This window comes from Pristis pectinata, chromosome 7, assembly GCF_009764475.1.
Source record: "Pristis pectinata isolate sPriPec2 chromosome 7, sPriPec2.1.pri, whole genome shotgun sequence".
Taxonomy (NCBI): Eukaryota; Metazoa; Chordata; class Chondrichthyes; order Rhinopristiformes; family Pristidae; genus Pristis; species Pristis pectinata.
The window spans coordinates 24075169-24101422 of record NC_067411.1 but is presented as its reverse complement, the minus strand read 5'-3'; the positions used below and the strand labels follow the sequence as shown (position 1 = coordinate 24101422).

The 26254-nt window shown below is 40.7% G+C and overlaps 1 protein-coding gene across 2 annotated transcripts in view; it reads left to right on the top strand.

Moving 5' to 3' along the window:
- Window positions 1-12821: 12821 nt before the first annotated feature.
- pde8b (phosphodiesterase 8B) overlaps window positions 12822-26254 on the top strand; it is a 162780-nt gene continuing 149347 nt past the window's right edge. For both annotated transcript variants that reach the window (XM_052019127.1, XM_052019128.1), the window contains exon 1: window positions 12822-13340. In XM_052019127.1, the coding sequence (XP_051875087.1) occupies window positions 13071-13340 (270 nt within the window). In that variant the 5' untranslated portion in view covers window positions 12822-13070. The remainder of the gene's footprint in view (window positions 13341-26254) is intronic.

Below are 26254 nucleotides of genomic sequence, written 5' to 3'. Positions count from 1 at the left end.
CCTGACTGCTGTTCGGGGGCCTATATATGACTGCTATTATTGTTCTTTTACCCTTGCTATTTCTCAGCTCCACCCATAAGGATTCCACCTCCTCTGACCCAATGTCCTTCCTTTCTATTGATTTTATATCGCTACTAACCATCATGGCCACACCTCCCCCTCTGCCTACCCTCCTATCCTTCCTATATACTGTATACCCCTTGACATTCAGTTCCCAATCACATCCATCATGAAGCCACGACTCAGTGATTGCAACGATGTCATATTTATTAACCTGTAGTTGTGCCACTAGGTCATCTACTTTATTCCTGATGCTACGTGCATTTAAATATAGTATGTTTAGACTGGTATCTGCTATTGATTTTATTGTACCTCTATTGATCAGCAGATTATCCTGACTTTCTACCTGTCCATCCTTCTTACTATCTTCGCTACCTACTATCTTAGACATGTTCGTGTAGACCTCATCCCCTATCCTAACATTCGGTATCCGAACATCCTCATCCCCGATCCTAACATTCTGTATCCTAACATCCGGATTTGTTGTACTTCTATTATTCAGTAAATTATCCTGACTTATCACCTGCCTGTCATTCTTGCCATCCTCAATGGATTCGTTTCTATACACTTTCTCCCTCACCTTAGCATCTTGTAACCTAGCATCCTGGTTACCATCCCCCTGCCAGATCAGTTTAAACCCTCCCCTACAACTAAATTAAACATTCCCGCCAGGATATTGGACCCTTTGGAGTTTAGATGCAACCCATCCTTAGCAAATAGGTCTTGCCTCCCCCAAAAAAGGTCCCAGGTATCCAAGAATCTGAAGCCCTGCCCCTTGCACCAGTCACTCAGCCACGCATTTAACTGCCAGAGCTTTCTATTCTTCCTGTCATTGATACGCGACACGGGTAGTAGTCCTGAGATTACTACCCTTGAGGTCCTACTTTTCAACCTTCTCCCTAATGCCTTGTATTCCTCCTTCAGGACCTCTTCTCTTTTCCTACCTACATCATTGGTACCTACATGTACCAAGATTTCTGGCTGCTCACCCTCCCCCCTCAGAATATTCTCGACACGGTCTGTGATATCCCGTACCCTGGCACCAGGGAGGCAACACACCATCCGAGACTCATTATCGCTATCGCAGAATCTGCTATCCGTACCCCTTACTATCGAATCCCCAATAACCACTGCATGTCTCTTCCTCTGCTGGACCACTGCATGTCTCTTCCTCTGCTGGACCACAGTATCAGACACGGTGCCAAGGTCCTGGCTGCTGAGGTCTTCCTCTATGAAGTCATCCTCTCCAACCGAATCTAAAATGAGATATCGGTTTTTGAGGGGGACTGCCACTTAAGTCTGGTGGTACATGCCCTCAGGCTCCTGTATCTTCTACCCGATGGAAGAGGAGAGAAGAGAGAATGTCCCAGGTGGGTGGGGTCTTTGATTATGCTGGCTGCTACACCAAGACAACGAGAGGTAAAGACAGAGTCCAAGGAGGGGAGGCTGGTGTCCGTGATGCGCTGGGCTGTGTCCACAACTCTCTGCAGCTTCTTGCGGTCCTGGGCGGAGCAGCTGCTGTACCAAGCCGTGATACCTCCAGATAGAATGCTTTCTATGGTGCATCGGTAAAAGTTGGTGAGAGTCAAAGGGGACAAACCAAATTTCTTTAGCCTCCTGAGGAAGTAGAGGCGCTGGTGAGCTCTCTTGGCCATAGCATCTACGTGATTTGACCAGGTCAGGTTGTTGGTGATGTTCATTCCCAAGAACTTAAAGCTCTCAACCCTCTCGACCTCAGCACCATTGATGTAGACAGGTGCATGTACACTGCCCCCTTTCCTGAAGTCAATGACCAGCTCTTTTGTTGACATTGAGGGAAAGGTTGTTGTCATGACACCATTCCACTAAGCTCTCTATCTCCTTCCTGTACTCCGACTCTGGGCCTGGGGAGAACTGGCACAGAAGAAGAGAACCAGGGCAGATCAGCCATGATCATATTGAATGGAGGTGCAGTCTTGAGAGGCTGAGTGGCCTAGCCCTATTTTCTTGTGTTCATGTGTAGTAACTAGGAGGTTATTTGCAGTGAGATTATGCTGAACTCAGAGCAAGGTCCATTGTATATCAATTACCTTGATTTAAATGCAAGAGCTATAATTAAAAAGTTTGCAGATGATATCAAAACTGACAAAGTGGAAAGTAAGTAGGAAGGTCCTGTCTGCCACATGTTAGCTTTTGTTATCTTAATCCAGGAAGAAAGAGTCTAACCACCTCCCCTTAAGCACTGTTGAATTTGCCCATTGTTAAAATCCTGGGGAGTTGCCATTGACCAGAAACTTGACTGGACTGGTCACATAAATACCTGGTGACAGGAACTGGTCAGAGGCTGGGAACCGTAAAGATTCTGGTGATTACTTTTTTGCAGTCTTGCAGAGCTGCTTTTGTGATTGCAGTTTACCTCCAATTTAGGAATTCTTTCAGTTCATAATTTATTTAGTCTTAAAATTCCAAGTTTATGTTACTTATCTAGCAGTTTTGATTGAAAATATAATTTTCATCTTTTAGCATGCAAGGTACATTACATTATCAAGACGAGGCTGAATTCTCTTCATTAGATCTTCATGTTCAGCCTGATTTTTATCAATGTAGCAACACATTTTGTCTTCACATTAAGATAGCGAATAGCCTTTAGATGTAGAATTTCTGCTTGCAAGGTCTGCACTATACAAGTTTTTTTCCTAAAATAATACAAACTGTTTTGCCTAGATCCAGACTGCTGAATCTTGTATCTATATTATCTGCAGATATTATATATGATTTGCACATTAGACTACAGAGTAAAATTTCAAAATTTGATGATGATTCCCACCCCATGGGTGTGGCAAACAGTGAGGATGGTACCAACAGACTGCAGCACGCCACAGGCTAGCAGAATGGATGGACAAGTGAGAGATGGAATTTAATACAGAGTCTTGTGAAGTGATGTGTTATGACAGACAGAATAGGGATAGGCAATACAGAGAGCTAAGGAGTGTGCAGGAACATCAGGGACTGGAGTTCATGTGCCTCGATCTTTGAAGGTGGCAGACGTTGAGAGATGAGGCAAATTTGTTTCTCTGACAGTTGTGAGTCTTTGTAATTCGCTTTGTCTTGATGAGCAATTAAGTGAAAGGTTATTAGGGCTAAATGGGAATAAGGGGTTGAGACTGCAGTCAGAACAGCCACAATCTTATTGAATGTGGAGCAGGCTTAAGGAACTGAGTGGCCTACTCCAGCTCCTAATTTGTTAACTAAGAAGCATTAGAATTTGAATCAGATTTATTATCATTGACTTAACTGACGTGAAATTTGTTATTTTTGCAGCAGCATGTAATTATTATTAATTATATATAGGTTAAATTGTATAAATATAGTTATATATGGGTAATTAACAGTAAGGTCATTAGAAGCCATGATGGAGAGAACAAGATAGTTCTATTCACTTTAGCAGAGATAAATACCACAGAAGCTCTATGGAGAAAGCAGACAATTATGTCCTTGGGCTCATCTTTAGCTGTGCATGAATAGATCCTTTGGGGAATTATTCAACTTGCAGGTGTTTCAAAAGTTTTTCTTTTAGATAGTCTTGTGGTCCTTGTTGTATAGTGGGATAGAAATTGTAGTCAATTTTGGTTCAGCACAAGATAAACATGTTCTTGCTGCTGGCAAGCTGAAAAGTCTGTGGAAGTGGAAGCCTTTATCACACTTTTTAAAAAGTTGGATAAATACTTTGTGATCTATATTCCAGAAGGCTACATACCAGGAGTTGAGAAGTCTGATTAGTCTACTCATACTTCCCTAGCCAGTATGGGCACAGTGGGTCCGATGGCCTTGGATGAGGTGAATTTCAATGAATCTGTAAGGCACGCTAATGAACTGAATAATTCTGTACTTGAGCACCTAATAATGGTTTTGTACTGACTCGGATGGTCAAAGGACCACAATAGATTTTTAAGTGAGTGTACCAGTTTATGGGTTTCAATTCATGGGTTCCTGGTACCCTGTGACTTCTGGGTTTCCTCTGGATGCTCAGGTTTCCACCACATGCCAAAAACTTGCACATTGGTAGGTTAATTGACCACTGAGGGGAGTTGTTGGGAATGTGGGGAGAATAAAATAGGATTAGTGTAAATGGGTATTTGATGATTGGCATGGAATCAGAAGGGCCTGTTTCTGTGCTACAAGGTTCTAGGAGCAGAGGGCAATACTGCTGGAGGCTTCAAGCCTATCAGAATTTGGGGGAAAATATCTGCAAAGCTCTTCATCTAAAGTTTTAATTATTTTTCAAGGCTCAGCATGTAGCAGCTTCTGAAAATTATACATGGACTTCACAAGCCAATGCCTAGACACCTTAAGGAATATTGTTGCTCAGTGATCATTAGTTGATGATGACCAGTTCACACATTGTTAGGAGGTCCTGGTTAATAATGACTGTTACACCCATCCATGGGAGATTGAAATCCCCAAAATTATGCAACAGTCATTTACCATTCCACATGTTTTGCTGAAGGCAAGGGCACAAATCAGATCTTAGAAAAGAAAGTCCGGTCTTGAACTTCTTCATCCTTAAAGAGTTACCATTCCAGGTTACAAAGGAGAAATGGGATCCATAATGATAATCTCATTGTTTCAGCAATGAAGTGATTTCAAAGGCAGGATGAGACTGATTAGTTTGGTTCCAAATTAAATGCATTGATAATGACTTTCAAATTAATTCAATGCATGAATTTTAAATTGCATCTCCTACTTGCATCTCACTACATGCCCTGTCAGAAAATGATAAATGAATGACAATAATGAACAGTTTTTAACAGGCTGTCAGTTAAAGAGATCAGAAAATCAGATCCCTCACCTTTGACCCAATTCTAGAAGCGTGCTCATTCACAAGAGGGCAGGTTCAGACATCCCTGTTAGTCTTCTGCCAAGAACTTGCCTCAATTGAAGAATTTTTGAAGAAAGATCTATCTGGCTCACAGAGACCAGATTGTGTCCTTCTGAAATTTCAGTTTATCATAGAATCTGGCAATATTCTTATGGATTAGGCAGTTTCCTTTACAGGAGGTTGTATCAGTTTTAGAAGGAGCAACTGCCAACCAGTTGAGTGTTAAACTGTGTGTTTGATTATTAGGGGGCTATGATATTTTATAATCAGCAGCATAAACTGCCTTATGGTAACTTCCTGTCTGCAATAGCAGCATTTAGAAATTCTGGTGCTGGCTGCTGTAAACATTCTTGATTATCCTCCAGGATTCAGAATGTTACAGCTTCTGAGGAATGTGCACTGATTTGATAAACTAATGGCTAGACTTCTGAAAAAAAATTATTGCTCAGAGAAGCTGAGTCGAAGAGATCCCAGCTCCCATTTGCAGAGAGGTCAATTAAAGGATCACAAGAAACCACTTGGCCCACTTTCTCAGTAAATGTCTTGCAATTAAATACGGAATATGGAAATCATATGTTGAGAATGGATTTCTTCTGCAAAGAGAAAAAGCAGTTAACAGATGAGGCTGTGGTTGCTTTGAGCTTTGACTCCACATACAAACTCAAAGTCAGTCCCAAGGACATACAGAGAATTCTTGCTGATAGTTTTAATGGGGGGGGGTGGGGGGAATGAAATAGTATGTGTATAGCGCCCATCACAACCACAGGGCAGCCCAAAGTGTTGCACAGCCAATGAAGAACTTTTTAACAATGTTATCTAAATATTAAGTGCTCAAAATTACGTGCTTATTCCTACCACAAAAAAAATTCATTGGCATCTTCCGGCTGAAGAAGAACTTGGAGTGGGAGGATCCAGTTGTTGTGGCCCACATAGGCACCAGCAACGTAGATAGGACAAGGAAAGAGGTTCTGAGAGGTAAATGCATGGCTCAAAGCTTGGTATGGTAGAAATGGGCCATGTTTCATGGGACACTGGCACTAGTATATTAACAACATTTTAAAAAGGTACTTGGACAGGTACATGGATAGGAAAGGTTTAGAGGGCAAATGGGAATCTTGGTCAGCATGGACCAGTTGGGCTGAAGGGCCCTTTCCATGCTGTATGACTCTATGACTCTAGTACTGGGGAAGGAGAGAGCCCAGCCCATTAGGGCTGGCTGCTTCTGAAGCATGCTGGGTCCACTGTCCTGATGAAGCACAAAAATAGTTTTTTTTAGACAGAGCTTTAAACTAAATAGGAAGGGGCGAGGGCTCCAAGAATAGAATGTTTCATAAATCAAGGGGAAATGAGAGAGAGATGGCATGGGATAGTGAGGGGGCAATTAACAAGCAAAGTGTGACAGGATGGGGCAGAGAATGTAAACAAAAGTATGCAGTACAGAGCAAATCCAGAATTAGTAAAACTAAAAAAAATCAAAGCTTAACGGTCTTTATTTGAATGAATGTAGCATTTGCAACAACGTAGATGAGTTGACAGCATAAATAGCAACATGTGTATGATCTAATAGCTATTATGGAGATATGGTTGCAGGGTGTCCAGGACTGGGTGCTCAGTATTCCAGGTTACATGATGTTCCAAAAGAATAGGCCTAGAGTGAAAGGAGGTAAGGTAGTGTTGTCAATAAGGAAGATATCAGAGTAGTATTGAGTCATGATATACAGGAAGTGGATAGTAATGTAGACCTAGTTTGGGTTGAAATTATGAAAGCAGGGGAAAGAGGACCTGGGTGGGAATAGTCTATAGGCTCCTAAAATGCGGCCTCTTGATAGGGTGGAGCGTAAATGGGCAAATATCTAGAACGTGTTTGACAGGAATTGCAATTGTCATGGGATATTTTCATTTACATATAGATTGGATGAACCAAACTGGCAAGGATATTGTAGAAGAAGAATCTGTGGAGTGCATCAGTGATTGTTTCTTGTAACCATATGTTATGGAACTTCCTGTGGACAGGCTATTCTAGATTGGGTCATGAGTAATGATGAAAGATTAATAAGAGATCTTGTGGTTAAAAGTCCCTTTGGAGTTAGTGACCATAATGTAATAGAATTCCAGATGCAGTTTGAAGGCAAACACCACAGAACTAAAACCACTGTCTTCAACTTAAGGGCAATTATAATGGTATGAAAGTGAAGGTGGACAAGGGAAATAAGCTAAGAGACATGTCAGTAGATGAATAGTGATGGATATTCAAACAGCCGGTCCATAACACTCAGCAGGAATTTATCCCAATTGGAAAGAGGGACTTCATAGGAAAGAGACACAATCTGTGGTTAACAAAGGAGGTCAAAGATAATGTTAAATTTAAAAAGTAGAGTATACAAAGTAGCAAGGGCTGGTGGTAGGCCAAGGGACTGGAAAGTTTTTGGGATCCAGCAGTGAAAGACTAAACAGCTCCTAAGAAGGGAGAAAATTGATTTTGAGAGAAAACGTGCATGTAATAGCAAGGCAAACAGAGTTTCTATCGATATATAAATATGAAGAAGGTGACTAAGGCAGGTGCGGGAGTTCAAAAGAATGAGGCTAGTGAATTAATGATAGGAAACAGAAATGGCAGATATGCTAAATCAATTTTTTGTATCGGTCTTCACCAGGGAGGGCACTACCTAAGATGACAGATGGGCTAATTTCAAATAATGGGGAGGAACTTGTGAAAATCCCAATCACAAGGAATAAAGTATTAGAGAAACTCACAAGGCTAAAACGGACAAATTGCTGGGCCAGCAAGGTGGGTGCAGGGATAGAGGATCGATCGATAGAAATGTTTCAGAACTTGCCAAATTCCAGGAGGGTACCAGAAGATTGGAAAATGGCTAATATGACTCCCTTATTCAAAAAGGGAAAAAGACAGAAGACAGCGAACTATAGGCCAGTTAGTTTAACACCTATTGTTGGCAAGATGCTGGAGTCAATAATCAAAAAGAAAATAACTAATCATTTAGGAAAGCTGAATATAGTCAAACCTGGTCAACGTGATTTTGTGAAAAGTAAACTATGTTTGACAAATTTGCTCTAATTCTTTGCAGATGTGATTGGGAAAGTTAATAGAGGGTAAGTTGTAGACGTAGTGTATCTAGATTTCCAAAAGGCATTTGACAAGGTGCCACATAATAGGCTGGTGCATAGAGCCCAGGGTATTAGAGGAAGTATGTACGCATGGATTGAAATCTGGCTGTCACATAAAAAACGAAGAGTTGGGATAAATGGGTCCTTTTCTGGCTGGAAGGATGTAACTTGTGGAGTACTCCAGGGATCGGTTCTTGCCCCTCAGTTGTTTATTGTTTACATTAATGACCTGGAGGAGGGAACAGAATGGAAAGTTTCCAAGTTTGCTGCTGATTCGAAAATAGGCGGAAGGGTATGTTGTGATGATATTGTGATTCAGCAACGTGATGTGGATAGATTGAGTGAAAACCTGGCACATGGAGTTTAATGTGGGGAAGTGTGAGGTCGTACACTTTGGTAAGAGGAATTGAGATGTGAATTGTTATCTGAATGGAGAGAGAGTGAGGCTCAGAGGGATCTGGGTGTTCTATTGCATGAATCACAGGAAGTTAGCAGGTAGGTACCACAGGTAGTCAAGAAGGTTAATGGAGTTTTGGCCTTTATTGTGAAGGGGACGGAGTTTAAAAATAGGGAAATTTTGTTACAATTGTACAGGATGTTGGTGAGGCCACACCAGGAAAACTGTGCACAGTTTTGGTCCCCTTACCTAAAAAAGGATATAGTGTTATTGGAGGCAGTCCTAGGGGATACACCAGGCTAATTCCTAGGAGGAGAGGGTTGTCCTATCAAGAGATGGCAGAGAGTCTGGGTCTGTATCCCTTGGAGTTTAGAAGAATTATAGGTGACCAGAAATCACTTCACAAAAATTTGAGATGTGGAATAAAATTTGCTCTTGCAGCGTTTATGTCGGGGAGGAATAAAAGTAAACACAATTTTTTTTCGACTCTCATTTCTTGTTGCAAGTGCAGATGCACTCTTGACCTCATAATTTACCCCGTCGTGGGCCTTGCACCTCATTGTTTGCCTGCACTGCACTTTCTCTATAACTGTAGCACTATATTTGGCATTCTGTTATTGCTTTTCCCTTGTACTAACTTGATATACTGATGTGATGAAATGACCTGTATGGATGGCATGCAAAACAAAGGCTTTCGCTGTACCTCAGTACATATGACAATAATAAACCAATTTACCAATTTGGATGACACGACTTCCTGTTACAGAAAATCGTGATGTAGACTCTTTTCTAGGAATTCAAACCATGCCTCCCTCCCTGCATTCCCTCATTTAAAGTGGAAGGGTCACCTGTATAGTGTGATGCTACCAGGAATGTAGTAGCATGAAGAATATACAAGCAACTTCTGCGTTACCAAAGGCATTAGGATGGTGGTGGTGTTGTTGCGTTCCTAGCAAATAGTCTGTAATGCAAAGCTGCATCATCTGTGCATGCGACAAGAAATAACAGTTGGAAAAAAAATAGACCTTGACTTTCATGTAAATTCCTTGAGAGCAAATTTATTCCATACCTCAAAGATTTGGGTAGTGATTTGAGAATTCTTTAAGGATGGACTACTGTTACCCAAGTGACTAACACAGGGGTGACCTGTGCTTGGAAAGAAAAGAAAATATTTGATTGACTTGTACAAAATGTGTTTCATATTTGTAAAACATTACAAAGCATTTAACAGGCAGTGAATTAAATTTGAATGTATTCATTGCCTGCAGTAAACATGGCAGTTTATTTCCTTCCGTGCACTCTAGAAATGCCTGTCCTAAGTGCAAGCACAGAAATACAGCTCTATTTAAGCAGCCCTCTCTAGCTCACAAAACTCCCCTAAAGGAGCACCAAAAAACAAAGTTTTCCCCTGTATCCTAAATAGTGTTCTGTCAATAATTTGGCTTTTGCATTGGCATAATTCTTGCAGGGAGGTTTAGTGTGAAATTTTGCTCTCTGTGAGTCATCATCACTAATTTGCTCAGCCTTGGAATCAAGTCCCCATCGCTTTGATATTTCATTTCTTGAACACATTGCTTGGTTTCCCCAAAAACATCTCTTGAAGGGGAAGGAACGAGTAAAAATAATTGAGGGAATACTGATGAGTGTTTTGTAAAAGAATCATCACCATGGTGAATCAGTTTACTATGTTTCAGAGTGTGTCCATGCTCAATATGGAATATGGTTACATTACCAAATGTGTTTGATTATAAGTTTGTCAACTCTCCATGGTAATGAATTTGTTGATGTAACAGCAGTGACTACAGCTTGAAACTAATTCATTGACCATGGGGTATTTTGGTAATGAGGTAATGATGCAGTGCAGTATTGATGCAAGGTTTTCTCTGACTAATAAGAACATTTTTACAACAACAGTCTAGTTGCTCTTCTATAACAAATGCTTTTTCAGTCTTTAGCTTGATTGACAGTGTTGCAAACATCTGATTAAGGAGCCATGGGAAGTCGAAGTTTTGTGAGAGCAAACTTTTCATTGCCTTTCTGTGTTGGGTTGAAAAGAACCAGGCAGCTACCACTGACGCTCAATACCTCCACTGATAAAACCATTATTCCACAGGGATTGAAGTCTGCATGCCTTGCTAAAAGGAAAAGCAAGACTACTCCTGTACATTTTGTGGTAAGTTATGTTGCTTACTATGTGCATAATGATAGGTTCTGAGGCCTGATTTTCAACCCATCATCCCTGATGAAAATAATGGATGCAGGCAATTAAAGTTACTGACTCCCACACAATTCTAACAATCTCTCTATGATATTGGCATTTGATAAGAAACCCAACAGAATCAGGAAGAAAGTTGAATTAATTCAACTAAACCAGGGAGCTGAAAAGTCAGAGTTTATTTTGGCAACCCCAACTTGCATTTTCCCCCCCTTCCAACCACCCTCCCCATTATTTTCTATCCAGCAGCATATTAGTGATGGCTCATGTTGATGCTTGTTAGTTGCCCTAATGGAAGATGGTGCTACCCTTTTGGGTCGAGTTGTTCGCAAGGTGACATACACGGTAATGTAAGTTTTAAACTCTGGCTCTTCATCAAAAATAGAAAAACCCTACATAAATACAGGTGACCTTCAGCTCCTCACTGACAACAAATAACCCTTAAGTCAATGCCCATATAGGTTTAATGTTCCCATTTGATCCACCATCACTTGTTTCCTGTGCTTATAGACTATACAGTTTAACTTGATTATATACCAGTTGCAAGGTGGGTGTGAATAGCAGCTGGGGATATGCAGAATTTGGTCTAATCCTTGGCTGTTGCTTTCTAGTCTTTAGTAGATTTGGGTTTGTCTGTGACAGGAGATACTTTCACCCATTCATTGAAAACAGAGGGGTGAATTTTCCTCTTCAGCTCTATACCAGGAACCATAATGCTCCCATCATCACCAAGCCTCTCCTTCAACCATTCCTTCCAAATATAAAGAGTTTCTACCCATTGAAGTTGCCAGCAGTCAGTCATGATTGTTCAAATTCCTGATGCAGATTTTCAGCACTTCAGGGTCTACACAAAAACAAAATGTTGCCCCTGGAAACACTCGTTGTATTGATTTATGCAGCTTGGTTTATTGACTGATTTGGGTAATGGGATTTGGGTTATGTCAGACACCCCTTTTAAATGAGGAAAAACAATCTGAGAGGAGATTTGTCAATATTGTCTACAGGTACATCTTTAGTCGATTAACTGTTGGATTTTTACTGATTTGTAATTTGCGTAAATGTGGAAAAGAAAATCCGTGTTATGCCTAAGAATATGTGAAAAATATACATATTTATTATCATGCCATAACGTATTGTCATTTCCATGCAGTAGTATACAATGTTACGCTAATGAAATATTTCTAGCACCATTGTTCATTGATAACAATGTGAGACAGTTTCCCTTTAAATTTGTCCTTTCAGACTGAAAGTGCCCCTCCTCTTCCGGTGCTTTATGACAGCTTCTTCTTGTCTGGATAACAACATGACCAGTGTGTATGCGTTAATGTTATTCAGTAGCTCTCAGATCATTCATTTCTAAACTGATCTAATTCTGAAGCAGAATTTCAGGGCACTATTCATTCAGCATGTTTGACATGATTAAGATAATTTAAACAAGGATGCATTTCACAGTATCTGGATGAATATTAATCTTAATATAATTATCTGTTTGCCATAGGCTGCTATTTTAGTTAAATACTTGCTTTAAGTAAGAGTTGGCATTCAGCATAAATCGTAACAACCTATCCAGCTGTAATTATTTGGTCTTTTGGATTTGTATGAGAGCCATATCAGCTTGTTACTTGGAATCCGAAGAACAGTGAGGATCACCACAGTGATAACGTGTGACGGAGAAATTGAAAAGCTGATCTGCCTGAACCAGACCTCTTATATTAGTGGCAGGTAACCAAGGTAGAGCACCTAGATGTTGCTAACGGGAAATTGGGATGGCCTCTGAGACCAGGTCAAAGGTCAAGGACTACACTGACGTCACAAATAGGCGAATGGATGAATTATAATTGCAGCTTCTGATGGAAGCATCGTGGTGAAATAAGGAGAGCAGATGATTATTCACATGAATCATTGGGATTTGCAAGAGATATTTTCTCCCTCTTGTGGATTATTATCACAATCATCTCTGCTGAGAAGAAAAGCAGAAGATCAATGTGAGTGTGATTCAGAGGTTCATGGCTACCGAGCGATGATAAATTAATTTTCTGGATGATATTGCTGCAAACCAGTTTGGTGATCGATTAAAGGTGCATGGACAAGCCTTTAGGGCTACACAGAATTTTAATTATGTAGACGTGTTATTTGTTAACAGAAGGTATAAGAGGGGAAAAGTGACGGAGAGAGGCAAGAAAACGAAGTGTAGAGGAAGGGCAATTGATTTTAAAGACAGATGAAGGATAAATTAAAGGGAAAATATAGAATACGGACAAAATAGCAACAATAAGAACAAACGATGTATCAGTGACGAAGAAAGGGAGGCAGATTAACTGGAAGAAGTGTGGCAATAAGAAAGAGAGAGACAGGCGTACAGAAAGAGAGAGAGAGAGAGTGTCCAGCCAACAGCTGGAGCTAAGCTGAGAGTAATGGGCTGTGCTCCTAGTATCCATGTCTCTCAAAGTGGGGTGATTTACTGCAGAGATTCAGATGAATCAAATTCTCCACATCAGACCACCACCATTTCCCAAGGCACAGCAACAGTCCACGGCTTCTTTATCAAGACAGATGCTGCTGAATCGCTGCCCTCTGTGTTGGCATACCAGAGTCGTGCAACACGTACCTCTTCACGTCGAGAGAAAAAGGAGAACAGCAACTGCATTGAAGCTGAGACCCAAACCAGCCACACCAGTGTTAAGGTAGCATGGTCTGTTTATTACATTTAGTTCTGTATGTTCCCTTCTCAGGCACACATAATGCAGTTCATAGAGATGTTTTCTTTCCTGTATTACCTGTTTCAACTTCCATTTTTAAATACTGGCTGATGGTCTGCAATAACAAATGTGTTTTTTTGTAATAGGAGGTTATTCCACTGTTTTAGCTAACGTAGCTTTCTTAAAATTCTTTTAAGAATTTGGCTAATTTTTGCCCTTTGGGAACTAATGATGAACTTGTGCAACGTTCTACAACTGGAAAATTAAATTGAAAAGTACTGAGTATTTTGCTTTTGTCAAGATGGTGGGGAAGCTTGAACTTAAAACCCAAGCAAAGCGGGAATTAAAACAGATCAACCTCCTACTCCGTTCCTAGTTGCAGAGAACTCAATGTCATTTCAACCCAGGTGGCTGATCCTGCCTCAAACAGGTAGATGCCTTGTATGTTTAGGAGGATCCTTTGATGCATAAAAGATATTGGAGACTGGAAATTGGATTTCATCATCTTCTGGTGTGCTAAGTATGTGTTACTTATAGCATGAAGGCCCAATCAGATCCATTTGCAAAAATTTGTGAAGTAGGACAGGAATAGCTATGACAATCTGCAGGGAATCTTACACTAAATTGGGATATATAGTTTCCTTTGGGAGCTGCTTGAAAAGCTTGCATTTGTTGCGTCATTGCTGATCTTATCATTGTGAAGGGTGTCAGACCTTAAAGGAACTGTTCCCATGCCAGCCACAGAGCAGCTGCCTGCAATTTGCCATGGAGGTGAGAAAGAACACAGTGGTCTCCCATCTGTCTGAGCATCCTCTGTGTGATGGTTTGCCCCAATCAAGTCCTGTGCTGGGATTGGTTCCATGTCACCACAAGATGCAAACTTATCAAGGAGGCAGAGATCACAACATGTAGCTTAAATGTGATTTGTATAAAAAGGCCTTGAACAGTGAAGAGATGAGCAATTATGTCTTTTTTAATTACTCTGAGCATTGAACATTGAGGCTGGGAGATGCATGTGCAAGCCATGGATATTGTCCTGCAGACCCTTTAATTGATGTCTCATTGCTGATCTTCTGCAATATGCTTCTGGTTTCTCTGTTGAAGGTTGTAGGTTGACCCAAAAGCTTCATTGTCTGCCAACAGTGTGATGTGTGACTGGCGCCGGGAAAATGTCAGTTGCTCCAGGGTACATTGCACATGGAAGAGTCTCAGCCAATGACCATGATCAAAGCCAGAAATAACTGAAAGCATTATCAAAGTGGGGTTAAGAAATGCTTTTACACACAATTTGCACATGCAAAATGGATGATTATGGATGAAATTTTTATGAAAGGAATTTTGCAGGAGTTTCCTGATCACCCAATGTAAGCTTGAGGGAAGATCTGTGGATATACACCTCATGCAAGTTTAATGAAGTCAAAAGACTTGCATTTATTTAGCATCTTTCTTATCCCTTGCAGGATAATCCTTTACAGCCAATGAAGTACTTTTGATGTTTCTGTTTAATATAGGAAGCATGATAGCTTATTTGGAAATAACAGTGTGATGATGATTACTTATATCTTTAAATCAATGTTAGTTAAAGAATATAAACTGGGATTCTAACATCCCTTCCTGGCTCTTTTTTTCTTTAAACAATGCCATTTTTTTTATCAACAATCAGCTGGAAGAACTCAGCGAGTCGAGCAGCATCTGTGGGGAGGGGGGGGAAGGAGATGTCGATGTTTCGGGTCGAAACCCTACATCAGGACTAAGAGTGGAGAGGGAAGATGGCCATTATGAATCTCCATTTTTTTATAATTAAAGTGAGAGAGTGGTTTAATGTCCCATTAGAAAGATAGCATCTCAGACAGATCAGTGGAGTGTTGTTGTTCCATCAGCTGTAGACTTTTGTGCTTGGGTCTCTGGAGTAGGATTTAATCTAGAATCTTATTACTCAGAGGCACAGAAGAGGTAAAATGAAAAACATTGCTGAATCAATAACTGATGTTAATGTGACTTCTAACCCATCAACATTGTGGTCTTTGAAAACTCCAGCAAGCCACTTCCTTCAATGTAAATTAGGGTGGGAAATAAATGCTGACCTTGCCAGGGATATCACGGCATCAAAATAAAATAAAGAGCCAAAATAGGCATCATGGCAAACAGTGTGAATACAGTAACATTGCTGTTAGAGCAATGAATTAACAACTCCACGATGGTGGGTTAACTTTTTGCCATGTTCACTCAGCACTCAGATGGACTGGATTGTGTGACTGTTCTAGGACCTGCAAGATGTTTGTTCCATTTGTTGGGAAACATAAGGGGTGGAGAATGGCAGGGAACAGCTGTTGTTTATTTTTATAGATTTAAGTTTTCTGCTGACTTTGCCTGATGAGTTTCTTTGAAGAAATTAACTGAACTTGTACTGATTATATTTTATCCAGGTGTCTGTTCTTTCTTTAACAAGGTTATCCTGTGTTTCCAGATGACATAGGCCAATGAGAGCAGAGCAAATTGACTAGTATTGAAACTGAACAAAAATATGGTGGTCACATGGAACAGATACATTGCTTTCATTTGTAATGTTTTCAATATAGAAGACTTGACGGTAGCGTTGTATTTATTAGACTGAAAGAAAGGCATTGATTCAAGATATCTCACAATCTTGAAGCTACTAGGATTAGAACTGCTGTTCATTGACAATAAATACCATTCTTTTCCACATTTATAATTTTTAAGTTAATAAATAAGAGGAAATAACCTAGCCACCAGTTTCTTGACTCTCAGGTGGGCAGCTCTGTAGTCATCTAAATCAGGGCCTCAACACTAATTCCACGAACCTGACTAACTGTTGAAGGTATGTGGTCAGAAGGGGTAATAGCAATGAAACAATAGCTCGACTCTCAAAGTGGCTTTCATTTTTTAACTGGTCCATTAAGTGACTTCCAAAGATGCATCCTGATGTCATTAGAACATAAACTGAAGCATGATTAGGCCATTTGGCCCATCTTCCCTTGCTTCATCATTCAGTAACATCATGACTGATTGCTTACCTCAGCGCATCTTTCCTGTACTAACCCCATGTCCCTTGATTCCTGAAGGCTAAAAATCTACTGATCTTGGTCTTGAATTTACTCAGTGATGAAGTAGGTAGAGAATTCCAAATATACACCACCCTCTGCCTAAATAAATTCCTCGTCATCTCTCAAGAAAGAAAGGACTGCAGATGCTGGAATCTAGCTGAACTGAACATTGAATTCTTCCACTTTAAGTAATCCCCAACCCCTTCCCCACACCCACCCCCACCACCATGTTTCTTCTCTTCTCCCCTTTCCTAGTCTACCTCTCTTTTTTTCTACCTTTATTTTTTCCTTTCTCTTCTTACCTTTGACCCATTCCCCCAGTGGATCTGCTCTTCCCTCCTCCCCCATCACTATCTCTTACCTGCATCTACCTATCACCATCATGTGCCCACCCCACCTCCCCTCTTCTGTCCACCTATCACTGCTCTGCTTTTCCCTATATATTGGGCTTCCCCTTTTCCTATCTTCAGTCCTGAAGAAGTGTCCTGACCCGAAACATTGATTGCCTGCTTTTCTCCACGGATGCTGCCTGGCCTGCTGAGTTCCTCCAGCATCGTAGTGTTTTTCATCCTTGTCATCTCTGTCCTGAATGGCTGACTCCTTATTTTGAGACTGGTCTGAGAAAACCTAGATATCCAAGCCAAGGAATACATCAACTCCTCTGTATCTACCCCGTCATGCTATGTAAAAGGTTTGTATGTTTCAATGAGATTACCTTATCATGCTCTTGGATGTTTAAAAAAGAAAGTATGCAGGTGTTGTCTCTGAGAGAAAGATGCCTTAACATGTTGGATACTACCCTTTTTCAGGGTTTTGCTGTATAGTACCACCTATTGGTTTGTCTCACTTGATGACAAATTTGTGTCTGTGTTAGTGATTTGTGGGTTCAAGTATCATTCCAAGGCCTGATCACAGTGAAGTACTGGAGGAACACTATTTCCAGAGGTGTTAGCCTTAAAAGTATTGGGGAGAGGTGGGGTGGAGGGGAAGGGGAATAAGCTCAAGCATAGGTGTTAAGGTGCATCTGCCCAGTCTGCCAACAATTCTTTTGGTCAGAATGCAACCATCACACAATTTACATGGCTTAGCAGGTTCTTGGAAAGGGAATGCTTTTGGGTTAACACAATGTGAGCAGAATTTTTTTTATCTGATCTCACAATGAAGTTATTTTAATTTTGATTTTAATCCATCTAAGTCTTGATTGCAAACTTGCCTTCAACATTCAGAAGAATACATAACTGCCAACTGGTTGTCTGGTCCAACAAAGTACCAGGCTTGACTGTTGGATAGATGCTAGAACAAGGGAACTCTCCAACCTTTCTTCACAGCAATGCTTGGAGCAGAGGATTCACCTGCAGGAAACTTATGAACAAAATTGGAAAATGCTGGGAATATTAAGCAGGTCAGGCAACATCTATCGAGTGAAACACAGTTACCATTTCAGGTCAACAATTGTTCGTAAGAACTACCTGCTTATGCTCTCCGTTTATCAGAAGTTCAAGCCTGAGGTTAGGATATGGTCTAACCAGGCTTTGTTCTAGAATCTGTCCACTTTGTTGTAAATCTATTAAAGTTACAATAGTTACTTGCCTGGGCAGCCATATTTCCCACCCCCCCCCCCCCCACTTCCTGTCCTTTACATAAGACATTGGTATTGGTTTATTATTGTCACTTGTACCGAGGTACCTTGTCTTACAAACCGATCGTACAGGTCAATTCATTACACAGTGCAGTTACATTGAGTTAGTACAAAGTGCATTGATGTAGTACAGGTAAAAACAGTAACAGTACGGAGTAAAATGTCACAGCTACAGAGAAAGTGCAGTGCAATAAGGTGCAAGGTCACAACAAGATAGATTGTGAGGTCATAGTCCATCTCATGGTATAAGAGAACCGTTCAATAGTCTTATCACAGTGGGGTAGAAGCTGTCCTTAAGTCTGGTGGTACGTGCCCTCAGGCACCTGTATCTTCTGCCCGATGGAAGAGGAGAGAAGAGAGAATGTCCCGGGTGGGTGGGGTCTTTGATTATGCTGGCTGCTACACCAAGACAATGAGAGGTAAAGACAGAGTCCAAGGAGGGGAGGCTGGTGTCCATGATGTGCTGGGCTGTGTCTGTTTGAGTTCTTAGAATATAGGTGCAAAAATCTCAGACCAGAGGATTTCCCCTGGTGTCCAAAGAAACATCTCCCCTGAATCAACACCAGCAGAAACATCCTGCTGTGTGAAAGATTCAACTTGTAAAATGACCCTTTATAATTCAGATAATTTCTTGGATTATTTTGTGCAGAGATGGAAGAATAATAATACTGCAGTGCATCTGAAATCCTTGTAAGGCCAAGAGCCACCTTACTCTGGTGACAATATAGGGACATTTTGAATCTCTTTCCCACAAATATTTGCAGAATTTGCACTCATTCCCTCCATGGTAATCAAGTTTTCCATTACCCCTTTTACCACTGTCCAGGTGTCAGAATTCTACTTATGGTTAGTCACTATCCTGATATTCAGGAAATTAGAACATTTTGTTTTAAAATATTGTCTTCTACTTCTGCTAATTAGCAAGTGCCTATCTGGATGTAAATCTGTTTCCATGGTTACATCCTTGACTATATTTCAAATTCATGAACAGATCTAGAACATTGGACCTCTGATATTTGAAGCTCCCATTGATAATCTAGAACATTAATGTCTTTGTTAGGTTGGAGAGTTGGTTCACTTGCACTTCACTCAGTGGATGGTGTATTTGAGGTTAAAACTGATAAATTTTAGAGAACCAAGGAAACTTTGGGATATGGGATTAAAGTGGTAGAGTAGCTGTATAATTCAACTAAGATCTTAATGAATGGTAGGCAACAAAGTGAGGTTTCACACCTGCAAATTAAATATTTAGAGTTCTCATCAGCCTCGGATTAGAATGCTGTTTACAAGCAGCAGTAGCTCCTTTGTAGCTGTCACTGTCATTGTTCCCCAGACAGTTGCATCTATACCACAAGCACTCTGAGGACTCTCTAGGATGCATTTGCTGAATCTGGTAACAAGAGTCCCTTTCTCACCATTCACAATGATTTCCTCATTTCCTGAAATTAGAGTCAGCCCTTGTTTTATTGTTCAGCTCTTTGAAGATTTGATATTGAAGGGAAAAAGTGGGGAAGGGTTAAAGAAATCATAATTATGGAAAGATAGCTTTTTTAATGTTTTATTCATCTGATGCCTCCAGCAAAGCTGTCATGATTAGAGTAACACATGATTTTACTGAAACATGCTATGTGTTTTACTGGTCAGGTGGTATGGTCTGGAATTCACGAGTTGCACTTCTGAAATAAAAATATTCATAACATTCATTGACAAACATACCATGCACTATGGCTACTGATTTTTTTTCCAGTTCTAATCTGATTTTATTTTTTAAGGCAGACCAAGTACCCCGTGTCTCAGTTCAAAGAGTATGAAATGAATGTCCATTTATTTAAAGGGATGCTGTTGAGCAGAAGGCAGTAATCAAGGCGATGCCAGAGGATCAAGAGTAATGCTTATGAAATGTAGGGACATAATCAGAGTGTAGGGTAGACTGTATTAAGCCTCTCCCTCTTCTAAAACTTTACTCTGAATCTTCCACTATATTTTGGGATTCATTCTTAAGGAATGGTGATGGCGTAGGGCCAGATAAGAGGAAAGTCAGTTGAAAAACTAGGCTCCCCGTACTGCAGGGAAAACCAGACAGAAAATCCAGCCTACACCAAGATCTAAAAAAAGATTGAAGCCTAAAGCACATACAATTCTCAGAAACCTATACAAATTTTTATTACCTTAATTGCATTAAGGTAACCAGAGTTGGGAAGCCACTTTGAAACTGCCATTTCCTGAGCTGTCAGGATGAAAGCAGTGCCTCAGAAGGTAAGTGGCTCTCTGGTGGGGCTGTAGTGAAAGATGTGTTCTGCACAGGCCAATAAACAAAATGTATTTATTGATATGAGGCACCCTAAACTGTTTCAAATCATTCAAGGGCATATTAGTGCATGACCAAATGTTTCACCCAAGAGATTGGTCCTAAGGTGCATCTTAACTAAGCACTATCTGAGGTACTATATAAAACTTTGGTTTGGCTGCACTTGGAGTATTGTGTGGAATTCTGGTTACCCCATTACAGGAAGGATTTGAAGGCTTTGGAAAGAGTGCAGAAGAGGTTTAACAGGATGCTGCCTGGATTAGAGGGTCTGAGCTATAACAAGAGGTTGGACAAACTTGGGTTGTTTTCTTTGGAGTATCGGGGACATGAGGTTTATAAGGTTATGAGAGAGGTATGGATAGGGTAGACAATCAGAATCATTTTCCCATGGCAGAAATGTCAAGTACTAGAGGATATGCATTTAGGGTGAGAGGGCGAAAGTTTAAAAGAAATGTGCAGGGCAAATTTTTTTTTTAAAACAGAGTGGTAGGTGCCTGGAACAGGCTGCCAGGGGGAGTGATGGAAGCAGATGTGATAGTGGCATTTCAGAGGCTGTTAGATAGAAGCATGAATATGGAGGGATATGGATTGTGTACATGCAGAAGAAAATTAGTTTAATGCGGCAGTGTGTTCAGCGCAGACATTGTGGGTTGAAGGACCTGTTCCTATGCTGTATTGTTCTATGTTAACAAAGGTAAATAGTTACAGAGGAAGTTAGACTTTTGTAGCTATTGGCACAGATGCAAATTGAATTCAGGGCTAGAACTGGAGGAGCAGAGATATCCCAGTGAAGATAATAGTGACAGGAAAGGGCAGTCCCATAGAGAGATTTGAAAACAAGGAGACATTTAAAATTGAGGCATTCCTTAACCAGGAACCAACATGGGTGAAGGAGTATAGGGGCAATGGGTGAAGGGGCAATGGGTGGCAGATTTATAAATAACTTGCAATTTACAATGGGATGAGCTATGGTGTGTGACTCAATGTGGAATAGACAAGTCTAGCAGCAACAAAGGCATGGCTGACTATTTCAGCAGTAGATGATCTGAGGTGGGGAAAATGTTACAGAAGTGGAAAAAGGATAGCTATTTGTGGGTTGGACATGTGGCCCAAAGCACATCTTGGGGATAGAAATGAGAGCAAGATTGTGAATTGTCTGGTCCAGTTTCAAACAGGTGCCATGGATATGGATAAAGTCTGTGTCTTTGTAATGGAGTTTGTGACAGGGACTGAAGACAGTGGCTTTCTCCCCAGTTTTCAGTTAGAAAAACAGAAAATATTGGAAACACAGTCTGGCAGCATCTATGGAGAGAGAAACAGCTAACATTTCTCTTTCTGCAGATGCTTCCAGACTGCAAAGGGTTTCTAACATTTGTTTTTATTTCACATTTCCAGCAGCCATGATCATTTTAATTTTCAAGTCATTGTAATAAGTTGCTTTTCATCTAGTGTTCTACCAGATTAATTTATCAGAAAATTTTAGACCATGGAGAGGTCGAGAGAAGGAGCCACCAGTGTACACATAGAAACTGACATTGTTTCACATGTTGCCAAGGCAGCATGCAGATGAAAAAGAAGGGGACCCAATATAGGTCTTGGAAGAAAAGGAGGAGTTGTTGCACAAACAAGGGTTTTATATATTTTGTTCTTGATATAAATAATACTTCTAATTCCCTTCCTTCTCTTTCCTCTGAATAAAAACTGAGCAAGGACGTTAGCAATTTGCCCATGACGTCAGTTTGCTCCTAAAGATAGCCTACTATTAGAACATAGAACAGTACAACACAGGAACAGGACCTACGGCCCATGATGTCTCTGCTGAACACAATGTCAGATTAAACTGAATCTCTTCTGCCTGTATATGATCTATATCCCTCCATTCCCTGCATATTTACACATCTGTCTAAAAGCCTGTTAAATGCCACTGTCGTATCTGCTTCCACCACTACTCCTGGCAGCCCATTCCAGGCACCAACCACCCCCTGTGTAAAACAAAAATAACTTGTCCCACACATCACCTTCAAACTTACCCCCTCTCATCTTAGATGCATGTCCTCTAGTATTTGACATTTCTGCCATGGGAAAAAGATTGACTGTCTACCCTATCTATGCCTCCCATAATCTTATAAACTTCTATCATGTCTCCCCTCAGTCCCTGATACTCCAAAGAAAACAACCCAAGTTTTTCCAACCACTCCTGATGGCTCAGCTCTGTTCTGTGACAAGTTCAAGGTCTTGAAAGTAATGGACTCTGAACACAGTCTGGCAAAGAAGGAATTTATATACAAAGACAAACATGGGAAAAGGTGATGAGGGCAACACACACACAATGAACTGGGTACAAACAATCAAGGAAAAGCACTATGCTACCTGCCACCCCTCGACTCAGATGCTTCTAAACCTGTCAAGGTGCACAGCTTACCAGTGGTCTCTCCAGCGTTGTTGCACAATTCCTCCAGGGCAACAAAGAGACAGAACCAACACATGGAGCACTCTTTATAGTGCCGGAGGGCTGGGGGTGGCCCAGCCCAGGTAGTTCAAACAGGCCAATGACCCGGGTCCAGGTACAAAGGCGTTTACCAAAGCCAATCATCAGGTGTGCCCTGATGGGTGGGGATGGAGCCAGGCCTTGATTGACAGTGGTGTGGCTTTCGACCAGGTGCCGGGCTGTGCTGTCACATGACAGCCTCGGCCCTCCACAATACAACCTCCTAATCCAGGCAGCATCCTGGTAAACCTCTTCGGTACACTTTCCAAAGCCTCTGCATCCTCCCTATAATGGGGCGACCATATTCCAAGTGCAGCCTAACCAAAGTTTTATATAGTTGCAATTATTGCAAACCAGAAAGAAGTATCTGAGTTTTTCAATGAGTATTCCTTAAACATCTGTGAGTTTTCAATTTCTAAAGTTACCTCTGTTCACTGCACGCACCATCGACAAGGGATGATTGATGAGATTATATATTAAAATTCAGAACTATCTGCTTAGCATAATTTTCAACATGCTGTTACTGAGTGAGGGTACCCACTGGCAGTGTGGTCTATAAACATGCTCTTGACTCTTTTAGTTATCAGTTGCAATTGTTTTGCATCTTGTAACAATGCAGAAGGAGACCATTCAGCCTTTAAGTCCATGCTGACTCCCAGGGGAGCAATCCCATTAGTCCCATTCTCCATCTCCATATTTCCCAGTCCTCTTACAACTTATTCTCTCACACATGCCGATCATCTCAGCTTTTGATTCTTATTTTTTGCCATTAGCCTACACTAAGAGATGACTTGCAGTATCCAGTTACTCTACCAACATGTCTTGGCACGTGATAGGAAACCTGAGTGCCTGGAGGGAACCATGGAGGGATAGCATAAATTCCAGGAGGACAACACCCAAGGTTAAGATCTAACCTAGATCTCTGGGGCTATGAATCAAAAGCACCAACAGTGCTGCCACTCTGCTACCCATGTCACCCTGCCACAATCTATGCTACCTTAGGAAATACCACAAATGCATCATCTTGAAATCTGCAGATGGCCAGCTTGGAAATCCCTTCACTATGTCCAACTGTGGCAGATCCCTATTTTGTAAGTAATGCACAAGGATTCCGTCCCAGTGTAGCCAGGAAGCTCTTAAACATAATAAGGATCTGACATGTTTGGAATTACCTCTGAGGCTGCTTATGTCTGCTATGGTCCCAAGTAGTGCGCTAAAAACATTGTGCAATATGTCTGGTCTGTGTAACTAAAGCAGGTGTAGTAATGTTAATTGCTTGCAAATAAACATCATTGTGTTCTTCAGAATTCCTCTTACTTCAGTAGTGCAATTCATGAGTAAATTGCTCCCAGGAAAAATCTGGCACTATTCATTGTGAGGCTGTTGTTATCAGTCTCAAAAGGCAGGATGCTATATTCCTTTCATTTTTGACTCTTTGAATAAAGAATATTTTGTATGCTTTTATAGTTATTGCATTAATGCTGTTAGTTCCTTGCTCCTAAAGATCAGTAATGCTTCTCCATGTGCTAGCCTGGAGATTTTGGTCTTGCCTCAATGATACTATTCCTGCTTTTGGGCCAAGTAATGATGGGTTCAAACTCTAATCTAGATGACAGTGTAGAATGAGCACTGCACTGTACCAGATGCCATCTTCTGGATGAGATCTTTATCTGAGACCCCATCAACTCCCCCCAATAGAACCAAAAGATCTCAAGACACTATTCAAAGAAGAGCAGAGTAGATATCTTCATGAAACACTGAAACAAAATTACAGGGTTATTTATCTCACTGCTGTTTTGTGGGTGCTTTCTCTTTTACAAATTGGCTTTTCTGTTTCACAACACTACAAGAGTGAAATATAGTTAGTGGTTGTGTGATTGATGCAAGTCTTAAATATGTTGGTCTAACATAAGTCAGGGAATTTTCTAGGACATTGGAACAGGAGTGAGCCATGTAGCTACTGAGCCTTTTCCACTATTCAGTGAGCTCATAGCTAATCTGTGATGTTTCTCTAAATATTTAACTTTGCCCTGTACCCTTTAAACATAATCTCCTTCAATCTCTTGTTTAGAATTAACCATTAATATTATTAATAGTCACTTGTAGAAAACAATTCTACCACTTCTTGTATGTAGAAATATCTCCTAACTTAACTCCTGATGGCTTGGCTTTAATTTTTATACTGTGGCTTTGGTCCTGGACAATAGCCCTAATTCCACCCCCAAACTACGGAAATGATTTCACTCATATGTATCATATCAGTTCTCCTTAATGCATTTAAACGTGATCAAATCCTCTATTCCTTGATGTACTGCTTCCAGTTTTCTGCAAGACAATATTAAAAAAAGCCAGTCTCATACTGGCTAGTGACCAAATGTCTTTGGAGGGGGTAACAAAGAAATAAACACAGAAATACAAAGTAAACTAAAGAAAAAGAAAAGAAAGAAGCGTAGAAATAAACTATGCCAACTTAGACTTCAAAGTAAAGCCTGGAGGTCAAATTGCATCTTCAGACTTCATAACATGAACTCTGGCCAATTTAACCAATGCTTCAGATGTTTGGACCACTTGAGGCATTTTACCCAAAAAATGTTTTGAAAGTTATTGTGAGATGGTGCATACAAAACAAAATTGCAATAGATTCTGCATCACTCAGTTAGTTGAACACTAGCAAGGCAATTGAAGATGCCTAGGTTGGAGGGGGAAGGGATTGCTCAAAGAAAAACTAGCAGACCAGAGCAGGAGTCAAAACTGCTGAATCTGGAGCTTGTCCATTGAGGTACAATAGCATTGTGGTTAAGTTGCAGGACCAGAATCTACAGGCTTGGACAATTCATCTAGAAACAAGAGTTTGAATCCCACCATGGCAGCAAGGGAAATTTAAACTCAAGTAATTAAAGAAATCTGGAATGAAAAAGCACAATCAGTAATGGTGACCATGTTATTACAGGATTGTTGTTAAAAACTAATCCCACTCGCTAATGTCCTTCAGGGAAGGAAATTGGCACTGCTGTGGCTGACATGTGACCCCAGATGAAAAACATGATTGACTCTTAATTTCCTTCTGATCAAGGGTAATTAGGAATTAGCAATAAATTCTAGCCTAGCTAACAATGTCCACAGTGAATAATTTTTAAAAAATTGTAAGTACAGTGTCCCTCTGTGGTAATGAAACAGTTTCAGTATAAGATATACAGTATACCCGGACTTCACATTAATCCTCCTGTAAGTAGCATTCTTTATTTGTCTTTCATCTGTGTGGAAGCTTTTCTGGTGCCACATTATGACCATTACGGTCCTGGGGATATCCTCCAAGGATGTCCCTTCACTCTAGAATCTTACAGCTCAGAAGGAGGCCATTTGACCCATCATGTCCGTATCAGCTATTTCTCCAAGGTG